A 9,891-nucleotide genomic window follows, 5' to 3' on the forward strand; every position below is an offset into this window, starting at 1 on the left:
GATGTTTGCTCAACTATACACACAACTCTGTGATGGAGAGCTGATGAGGGAGGTTTTGGGTGTGATTCCTCAGGTGTGTTGGAGAAATATTTAACTCTTTCATGACTGGCATATAAAAACACTGTCTCCATTGCATCTATATATCGTATATACTGGCAGCTCTCAATCCTCATTTACTCGTCTTTTTCTGCACTCTCTTTTTCATCCTCCATTAAGTGATCAAATTCTTTAAAAAATACTAGTCATTAAAATACATGTTTTTATATCCGCACATCTATTTATTACATATTATTGAGACTATAACTGCCTTTTTATAAAAAATTGCATTTAAAATAATTTACAGGTGTTTTTAAGCAGTAGATTCGAAGAGCATCTAAATATTTGTACTTTTGAAAAACATGAATTGTTTAGATCTAATGAAATAAATTAATCAATTATACAGTAAAATTATTATATTTAGCTTTTATTTATTCAAACTTGACTCAAACCAGTTGGTGTAAGTTTAATTTTACTACATCCAAGATTCAATTTAGATTTAATTTCAATATCAGCTGATTATAATTTACAAGAAATTGTAATAACATCTTTAGTTCCAAATTAACATCTATACAGTATAAAAACATGTTCAAAATGAAATCCATGGTTTGTGGGAAGGGAAATGAAGCGGATCAAAAGCACAATGCTCGAGAAATTTGCTTTATTTAGGTAAAAACTGGCCACTTTGCTGGAACATATATATCAACACAAATTCACACACTGGTTCAGATTTATCAAGCACAGACACACACACACACACACCCTTGAGCTGCTCAGTTAGATGTCAGGATACATCGTTTACAAAAGAAAAGAACATTTGAACTGAAGCAAGAATTTCCTGTTATTGTGGACGACATGCCTGGTGTCACCACTCCTCCGAGTAAAGGAGTGAATGACTTCCTAAAACGCATTGCAGTGTTTTTTTCCAGTCAGTTCATTATTGAGGGCTTTGACAACAAAAGTCTGTGGTCCAGTTATTTTACCTCTAGAAAATACAATTGTTACTGGTTCTTTAAAAAAGATATAATTAAAAACATGATTGTTTAACTAAGTACTGAGTCACCATAGCAGTTTGCCAAATGTCCACTTAGAGGAGCTGTTTCTTCTTCTGCTGCAGAAATAAGTAATTGACGTCCCTCCTCTTATCTTCCTTCTACGAGCTTCTTAAGACTCCTTCACTCGTTTGGGATATCGATGACTAGCTCAGCCTCGTCTCCTTCTCCTCGGTCTTCGTCTCTGTCGCTGTCCACGTCGCTGTCGCCGTCCTCCTCGGCAGCATCTCCGCTCAGCATCTGTCGGGGGACCCAGCTGAAGGGCCCGCCTGCCGCCGAAGAGGCTGCAGGGGCTGATGGGTAATTAGCCGAGAGCGGCGCAACAACCTGACAGAAGGGGTCACGATGAAGTGTTAGAGAACTGGACGTGGAACAAGCGATGATGGCTGGAAGTGTCATTATGGAGAACAAGACAAAATGTATGAGTGGAGAGTAAAGACTCAGGCCTTTCATTTTAAACATAAAAATACTTCAGTATTTTTTTTATCTTGTGTCATTTTAAAATTCCCTCAATATAATTAGCTCTCTGTTCTCTCTCACCTTCCCTGTGGCGTCTTTCTTGTTTTTTGTCGTCTTTGTTTTTTTCTCTTTCTTCACTCTTTCAGCTGGGGGAGCCAAATATTCTGGTGGGAAGGGCATCTGCCCCGGATTGCCAAATGACCACATACGAGAACATGCACACCAGCGTGGGCAGGCGCACACGCAACAAACAGACACACACACACACAGGAGAATGAACCAATGACAGGACAGTGAAGCATAAATGTCAAACAAAACTTAAAAACAGTGTAAACATTCAGGAGATAAAAGGAACAAAGTGTCAAATCAAAGGTTTGATGATGGAGGTGGAAGACCGAAGGGGAGATTTGTGAAAGAGACAACTCACGGTGTTGAGGTAGGGTCCTGAGCCGGACGACTGATGGGGGTTGACACCTTGTCTGGACAGCAGGGAGAGGTGAGTAGAAGAGGAAGAAGGAAGACATGTTCCAGGATTCATCCTTCGTCTGAGTGGCAACAAGGAAACACAGGTTATGAATATAGTTTAGAAATGATAAACAACCAGAATCTGTTTTTTATGATTATAAGATCAGATAAAATTTATTGATCCCGCTGTCTTTTTAATCATCAGTGTTGTCCTGCAAATCTTTTTTGTTGTTTAGTTTTCCCGTTTCCTTTTGGTATGTTATTTTACAATTTACATACACTTTATGTTTTAGTATTTAGGAATCAATGATGCCTATTTTTATGTTGTTTTGAACCATTCTGGTTCCAAAGGTAATCCTGGGACAAAGGTCCAAACCTTGATTTGCCTACCAAACCCCAAAGCTGTACATTCGTTTTTAACAGCATTTACTTTGTGTTAATTGCAAACAAAAATGTTGTTGAAGGATAAAATGTTCTGCTTTGCCATTTAATAAAAAAAAAGTGTTTACAATATTTACAACATGCCATATTCTAACACCAATCCCACAATATCTTCTACTTTAAAAACGGTTTGTTAGACAAACTAGTTTGCGTTTGAAGTTACAATTTAATTTTAAGAATACACTTATTGAGAATTGTACAAACATCTATAAGGAAGAATTTAATCAAAAATAATTTTAAATTGGGTCCAATCCCCGCTTAACTCTACCTGAAAATATCTCCATGAGTCACCGAATAAAACAGTCATTAGCATAACTACCAGATGAAGGTCATAATAATACAGTCAGATTTTTTCCATAGAAAGGTCACATCCCCTTCAAAAACTATTAACTACTAAAAAGATAAAAATAATTATTTGTAGTGTTGTCACAATTGTAAGGAATGCAGAATCATGTATAAATAAAAATAGATGCCTGATCAGAATCAGAAATGGATTTATTGCCAATTAAGATTTTTTTTTTTTGGTAAAGCGAATCGCAGATGCAGCCATAGCTACGACGGAAATGCATCTTATTTTGAAATATTGATATTCGTTTGATGACCAGGAGATGACCTTACTTCTTTGCTGCATCTCGTTCTCTCTCCCGCTCCCTGATAACTTCCCCTTCGCTGTTGTCTGAGGAAACCGTTGCATCTGAATCTGGGGAAGAGTAGAAGTAGTTTGCGAAAAATATTTATTACCGAAAACCATGTGCAATTGTAAACATTTACATACAATATATTAACCCGAACAAGTGATCTAAAATTAGAATCCAAAAATTTGATCATGAAGTTGCCATGTTTCAACGTAAAGGTAGAAAAGTTCATCCTGTTGTGTTATCAGTTTTATCTTGACCTTTAAAGTATATACTTTATTGAATATAGTTTTGATTGTTTAAGCGCTTTGTGACTCTGGTCTGGAAAAGCGCTATATAAATAAAAATGACTTACTTACTTACATCTACAACTGTGCACTGAACAGCTGCATTCAAACAAAAGTTATTTTTATCATCTTATTACAATCACTCAAGGGAACTAAAAAAAACATTTCAAATTTGCTAAAATTATTAAAGGTCTTAAGGAGTATTTACATAAATCCTAGTTTTCAAACTACTGGCTATAAAATATGTTTAACTTTCCCTGTAAAAAAAAGAACACTCGATTATTCATTTCCAATCCAAGACAAGGTGTTAAAGTAGGTCCAAGAACAGGATCTGATATTTTCAGAAACAGTTACAGTAGTCACCTGAGGAGTCTTCATCAATACGTTCATACTGCAAAAGTCTATCCAGAAGAAAGCTGCAAAACAAATCCATGTCATTGACCAAACTTCAACATAATTCTTAGAATATCAAACCTTTTATCTCTGGACACTTTGAGAAGTTTCCTCCTTGCTCTCCTCAGCTCCTCCTGGAAATACTCTTGTTCCTGAATGAGGAGCAGAAAAAGCTCCAATGATCGATAAACAACCTTCGCTCGTGTTAAGACAATAAATACTCACGTAAACTAGAAATTTCAATTTTCGCTTGAGGTTTTTGTATTTCCTCCTGTACTCCACTTCGACGTCCGCTTGACCGTTCATTGTTGATGCTATATTTATTGTCCTAACAAAATATTGGTTAAATGTCTATATTCATATTTCACTGAATATCGCAAGTGTGATGCACATGCTACAACATGCTAAGCTAAAGACAACGGAGTTAACTCATATAATATTAAGCGCATCGAAAAGTCCGTTCATATCTGTTATAATAATCTTGTTATACGGATCTATATAAACTGAGAATGTATTTGTTCCCAAAGTTAAACGACAGTTATTTGTGCAGTAACGTGGAAATAACTATCAGCGGGACAATGTTTACTAAACTCTTCTTCTGCGATAAAACTAACGACGGTGATCAGCTAAGAGAAAGAAAGAGTGACATCTACAGGCTTAAAATGTAATTGCAGCCTCGAAGGCTTTTTGGATTGTAAAATAGCATAAAGATAGAACAGATAACATGTCGGGAAAATTAGAAAACACTAAATAAAAAAACTATATGAATCAATGAGTGGGTAATTGAAAAGAAAGTATCCTAGTTGCGGTTGTAGTATTATTGACTCATATCATGGCATAATAATTCATGTAGGTTTCATTTAATGTTGTAAAAAACATACATTTAACATTTCAGGTAAACTTATGTTGATATTATTATTGTTATTATTGTTACATACAAATAGGAAGCAAGTGTATTTGGATGTTGATATAACCGAGAGTGTGTGCATATTAAACATAGATTACTGCTCAGGTTAAGATTGATTTTCTGTCATGATTCTCATTGACCAGTTCTCTCGTCACTTTGTAAGTCTTTATTTTTCATTTTGTTGCTTTCACCTTCTGCATTAGTACATCATTGCTGCTCCACCTTAGCTCAGCACGACTTTCGCAAAGACTCAGCAGCATGAATTAAAGATGAACTACGTTTGCAGAGAATCTTTTTTCGCAGCATGACATAACCCCACTACTGTGTATCGTTTGTTTGCAGTTTAATAATGTGCATACAACCAAAAAAAGGGAAAAAGTATGACCTTTTTAACCACCATTTTTATTCCCCATTATCAAAACTAAATATCAACACTATGTAGTTATTTGTATACAATGGTCTTTAAAATCAAGAGAAAATAAATTAATAATTATGTAAATATAATAATAAATAAATGACTTGTTAATCACAAAAATAAAATAATAAATATAGTAAATAAATAAAGGTGAAATTGGATTAACGTGTAATGGCTACAATGGGTATTACATTTTAATCTTGTTCGAACTTTATATTTATACCCAATCAACTATGCTTTAAAACTTGGAATTAAATAAAATAATATATAAATGATATGAAGTATTGTATAGTATAATATATATTATATATAGTATTATATAGTATTATATATAGTAAAATGTAGTCAGAAATTGTAATGGCTACAATGGGTATTCAATTTGAATCTTGTTCAAACTTTATATTTTTACCCAATCCACTATGCTTTAAAACTTGGAATTAAATTAAAATAATATATAATATGACATGAAGTATTATGTATAGTATAATACATATTAAATATAGTATAATATAGTATTATATATAGTAAAATGTAGTCAGAAATTACTACCTACCTCCTTACCTAAATCTTAAAAAATAGCTTGAGAAATTGGTTTAAATAACAAAACATATTAATAAATGAATATTAATTTTAAAAAGGGGGAAACAAACAAATAAGAACACAATATATTTAAATCAAATACAATTTTGCTTTGGCAGTTGGAGGAAAACATGCTGTCACTGGGGTGACGAACAAAAGAGCTGAATGTACATTTCTTGACAGCATTCATCTTTCTCAGACCGCGGTGATTCGGAAAGGCTCGGACACTTGCAACATGAAAACAGCAGACAAAAATAAACATGGTATTGTCACAGCGCTGGTGTTGATATGAAGCTATATCTCACCTCTGGTTTGTTTCCAAAGAAACTGGGGACAGAAATAGACTCTGCTGTGTCTGCTGATGTTAATCGTTGCTGCCAACCAGCGAGCCTGCAGCCTCACTCCTCTCCTCCCACTATTCATTCTCTGCCCCTTTTAAATTGATCCATATATCCACAGGCAGAGCCGTGAACATCTATAATTATATGTGCTCTCTTGTGGTTTTTACTGTCTCGGATTGGTTTTCTCATCTCCCTTACGATCACTTTTGTGGTCTTTTTTTGTGGACTTTAGCCTCTTTTGTCCTTCAAAACTGAGCCATGCTTCCAAACTGTGACTCCAACAACAACTGTAATAACAGCCGTCTCTCTGAATACAAGGTGAGTGCTCACATCCTGGATTAGTAACAGTGGTTATACTGATTGTAATCACAATGTCAAGTAGAAGTAGTAAGTAAGTAATTTGTATTTATATAGAGCTTTTCCAGACCAGGGTCACAAAGCGCTTAAACAATCAAAACAATATTCAATAAAATATATACTTTAAAGGTCAAGTAATAATCACCATTATAATATTTTTTAAATATAAAGTTATGAATTACTAGCCCAAGTACTCATGGTTGCCCAGGAATACTTTTTTACAACATTTTTAAAATGAAAAATTGAAAGGCCATGCAGGCTCCTAAAACCAAAAGCGTAAAAATCAACCTATTTTCAGACACAGCGCAGTTCAGGGCAGTACAGAGCACATTGCACTTTTGGTCAAACATCAGTTTGTCATCGGTGCGTCACGAATCCCGGAAGTCTCCACCTCCAAGGGACTCTCTGTATAAACAAAGCTGGGGTGATTACCGCTGAAGTCCATTATCACCCGCTCTTGTAACCTCTCATTTGCCGAGATTTCGGACAGGGGAGAACTTTATAAAGTAATTCCTTCAAAGCATCATCATGATGAGGGACTTACTGCATCTTGGGGAGGAAGACTTCAACATTTGAAACGTGTGAGTGAGTCAGTAGAGTTGGGTTTTCACATAAGTTAATCAAAAAAGTCTTGTGCAATCGGCAGCCAGCAGGGGGACCCGTAGAGTAAATGTTTTCTGATGAAAGTAAGTAAGTAAGTAATTTGTATTTATATAGCGCTTTTCCAGACCAGGGTCACAAAGTGTGTTTATGTTGCAGGCAAAGCTCATCCAGGCCATCAAAAGAATTAAACATGAGTTTGATGAAAGCAGAGAAGCCGAGATGGAGACGTACATAGAGTCAGTGGAAGTCGAGGTAACATTGGTATCACTAAATTACCAGATAAATATAGAAAAAAAAAGTATTTTCAATAAAATCTCACCTGACAGAACGGCATTGATGGGCTTGAGCGAGAAATCAGAGCAGAGTTTCAAAACCTTCATCGTTTCCTGGATGAGGAAGAAGAAAAGGACCTGGAGCGACTGCAAAGAGAGCGACAAAAACTGATAAAGCAGCTGAAGGAGAGAGAGAAGAAGATAGCAGAGCAACGGAGGCAACTGGAGGCAGCCATGGCTGTGCTCAACGATCAACTGGCGGCAGAAGACAGTCCCGAGATGCTAAAAGTGAGAGAAAGTCTTGCTGAATATTGATATACAGCCGTCTACGCATCAGGTAACGTTCATGAAAACTTCTTCTATCTAGGAAATTCAAGATCTTTTGAAAAGGTATGTTTTATTCTTCACCTATTTATCATAATTTATAAGGACGAATCAATCACTGCAAGAAAATGTAGAAAATACATCTCAAACTTAATGTGTACATTAAAAATACAATTCAATTATTTAAAAAAAAATCAATGTTTAAAAAAGGGCAACATTTCAATGAGTTAAATTCATTCATTTATTAATTTTCTGTGCCCAATTTCCACAAGTTCTCAATCAACCTCTGTATGTTTTTGGACGGTGGGAGGAAACCAGAGTGCCCAGAGTAAACCCACTCAACCTTCAATATTCTGATGGCACTGCTACTCATACTTCTGAGGCCTGTTGCTGTCTTTCATTCATTCGCACTTTTGCCCAAACAGGTCTCACGTTCGCTTCGTTCTTCCTGCAGAAGTGGACTCTGACGTACGCTCCGGTCTTTTTGTGGGGCCGATCCAGTACCGAGTGTGGAAGCGCATGAAAAGCTGTCTTTACCCAGGTACACTTGACGAACATCACTCAAGTATGTCAACGTACAAACAAACCCATCCCATCTTGTTATACGGCAGATTTGACGTCGGTGACCTTTGACCTTGAGACGGCCCATCCTCAGCTGTCGGTCTCTCAGTGCTGCACGTCCGTTTGGTTTGAGGAGCGTAAAAAAACGGTGGATCGTCCGCTCGAGCCGAGACAGTTCAATTACTACTACAGTGTGTTGGGCCGCCAAGGCTTCACCACGGGACGTCATTACTGGGAAGTCGAAGTGGGAACTAAAACGGCGTGGAGACTGGGAGTCGTACGAGAAGACATCCCAAGAGGACAGATGGCCTCGACCGGTACCTCGAGTGGCCTTTGGACTTTGTCATTAAAGGACGGAAACATTGTCGCTTCCACTGATCCAACGCCAAGGAGTATTAAAATCTCAGCGCACATGTTTCGAGTAGGAGTATTTTTAGACTGTGAGAAGGAAGAAGTTTCTTTCTATAACGCGGTCACCATGTCACCAATCTACACGTTCACAATGGGAAAGGTTTTAGTTTGTCTGTTTCCCTTTTTCAACCCATGTGATACAGATGATGGACAGAACACAGCGTCCATTAACATCTTCAGACCAGTGCTGTAGTCTTAAGGTTTCTTATGGTCATGGGAGAGTGTGGAAGGATGTTGGACAGAAAAATACAAGTTTATTTTGTCTTTATTTTCCAGTTAAGTTTAGTAACAATGAGAAGCCAAATACATGACGTGCATCAGTGCTATCATGATACAACCAACAAGTTTTTGTTGAAAGGAAGATAAAGGAATTCCCTTTGCAGGTTTTGAATCAGATTCAGCCCAAGTAGTGGAGTTTGAGTATCTTGGATGGATATCTTGGGGATGGAGATCAACAGATTAGTGTCTTCGGTCGGTCTAGCAGGATATTTCAGAAGACAAAACTCTTGATTCACCTGTTGCTCTGACCCTCACCTGTTACCTCTCACGTCTTAGCTTTCAGCCAGACTAGGTGACCCTGGAATCATTGGAAGTGAGCCCAGAGATTCTAACATGGTGGAGGGAATACCTCGCTCATATGACTCTCTGAGAAATGTTAAAATGGTTTCCTGGAAGAGGAAAGTCTTGGCCTCTTCACACATTCTAACTTTATTCTTCAAGAACTGCCACCGCAAAAGTAGACTATGAAAAAATATGAATATTCTTATTGCATTAGGAAAGAAACAGATAGTCTAGAAAAGCACTCAACAGTGTTAGACGTCTTCAAAGTATCTTTTCAGTCCATCTAGTATGGGCTTTAAGTCAATTGCGACAAAGCTCAAAATTTACTTTTTGATTAAGTGACTTTGAGGACATATGAGTGTTGGGTGTTGTAACAAGAAAAGGGCAAGATAATGGGAATAAGTCCAGGGTGGAACGGTCGAGGTCAACTAGTGTGTGAAAAGAAGAAGCTAAAGAAGTAAAAACAGTCGACCAAGACAGACATTTAGCAAGAGATTCAATAGTTTTGTTTAGAATTCGATTGGTTGGTCGGAACCAAGATGTGAAGGGGAAAGTTTAAGAAGAAAAAAAATCTCCTACCATACCTTTAATGATGTTGAGCAAAATATGTGATGTCATCAATAACAATCTTCATTGAACTTCTAAGTATTTCTGTAGAAATCACCTGCAGTTGAATTATGTTGGGAATAAAACATATATATTTAAATATATAATTTTATTGTTACTGTAACCACAAAACAGAAATAAAATGACTTTGACTGCTGAAAATCAATTGTTCACATGTTCACACTG

The 9,891-nt window shown here is 36.7% G+C and overlaps 2 protein-coding genes across 3 annotated transcripts; one reads left to right on the plus strand and one right to left on the minus strand.

Moving 5' to 3' along the window:
• Nucleotides 1-682: 682 nt before the first annotated feature.
• On the minus strand, nucleotides 683-4,358 carry ino80e (INO80 complex subunit E). Of its 2 annotated transcripts, XM_087806395.1 has the most exons (7): nucleotides 3,994-4,358; nucleotides 3,850-3,920; nucleotides 3,739-3,791; nucleotides 3,072-3,153; nucleotides 1,975-2,092; nucleotides 1,629-1,727; nucleotides 683-1,415 (listed from the first exon to the last, which is right to left on the minus strand). In XM_087806395.1, the coding sequence occupies exons 1-7, from the start codon at nucleotides 4,072-4,074 to the stop codon at nucleotides 1,212-1,214; spliced, it is 708 nt and encodes a 235-aa protein (XP_087662521.1). In that variant the 5' UTR covers nucleotides 4,075-4,358; the 3' UTR covers nucleotides 683-1,211. The 2 variants fall into 2 exon arrangements, with proteins under 2 accessions (XP_087662521.1, XP_087662522.1); XM_087806396.1 differs by lacking the exon at nucleotides 1,629-1,727.
• A 1,796-nt stretch (nucleotides 4,359-6,154) lies between these two features.
• On the plus strand, nucleotides 6,155-9,772 carry LOC148067688 (zinc-binding protein A33). Its single transcript, XM_087805804.1, has 6 exons — nucleotides 6,155-6,328; nucleotides 7,127-7,222; nucleotides 7,297-7,530; nucleotides 7,610-7,632; nucleotides 7,992-8,107; nucleotides 8,178-9,772. The coding sequence occupies exons 1-6, from the start codon at nucleotides 6,269-6,271 to the stop codon at nucleotides 8,729-8,731; spliced, it is 1,083 nt and encodes a 360-aa protein (XP_087661930.1). The 5' UTR covers nucleotides 6,155-6,268; the 3' UTR covers nucleotides 8,732-9,772.
• Nucleotides 9,773-9,891: the final 119 nt, after the last annotated feature.

This window comes from Callionymus lyra, chromosome 13, assembly GCF_982586985.1.
Source record: "Callionymus lyra chromosome 13, fCalLyr1.hap1.1, whole genome shotgun sequence".
Taxonomy (NCBI): Eukaryota; Metazoa; Chordata; class Actinopteri; order Syngnathiformes; family Callionymidae; genus Callionymus; species Callionymus lyra.

What these genes read in the sequence shown, in the direction of transcription:
- LOC148067688 (XM_087805804.1), top strand. Translation starts at nt 6,269, where the DNA reads ATGCTTCCAAACTGTGACTCCAACAACAACTGTAATAACAGCCGTCTC. An exon ending in GCCGTCTCTCTGAATACAAG is followed by an intron (nt 6,329 to 7,126) that starts GTGAGTGCTCAC and finishes TTTATGTTGCAG; the next exon opens with GCAAAGCTCATCCAGGCCAT. An exon ending in TAGAGTCAGTGGAAGTCGAG is followed by an intron (nt 7,223 to 7,296) that starts GTAACATTGGTA and finishes CTCACCTGACAG; the next exon opens with AACGGCATTGATGGGCTTGA.
- ino80e (XM_087806395.1), bottom strand. Translation starts at nt 4,074, where the DNA reads ATGAACGGTCAAGCGGACGTCGAAGTGGAGTACAGGAGGAAATACAAA. An exon ending in CAGGACCCTACCTCAACACC is followed by an intron (nt 1,728 to 1,974) that starts GTGAGTTGTCTC and finishes AATCCGGGGCAG; the next exon opens with ATGCCCTTCCCACCAGAATA. An exon ending in AGAAAGACGCCACAGGGAAG is followed by an intron (nt 1,416 to 1,628) that starts GTGAGAGAGAAC and finishes CCCTTCTGTCAG; the next exon opens with GTTGTTGCGCCGCTCTCGGC.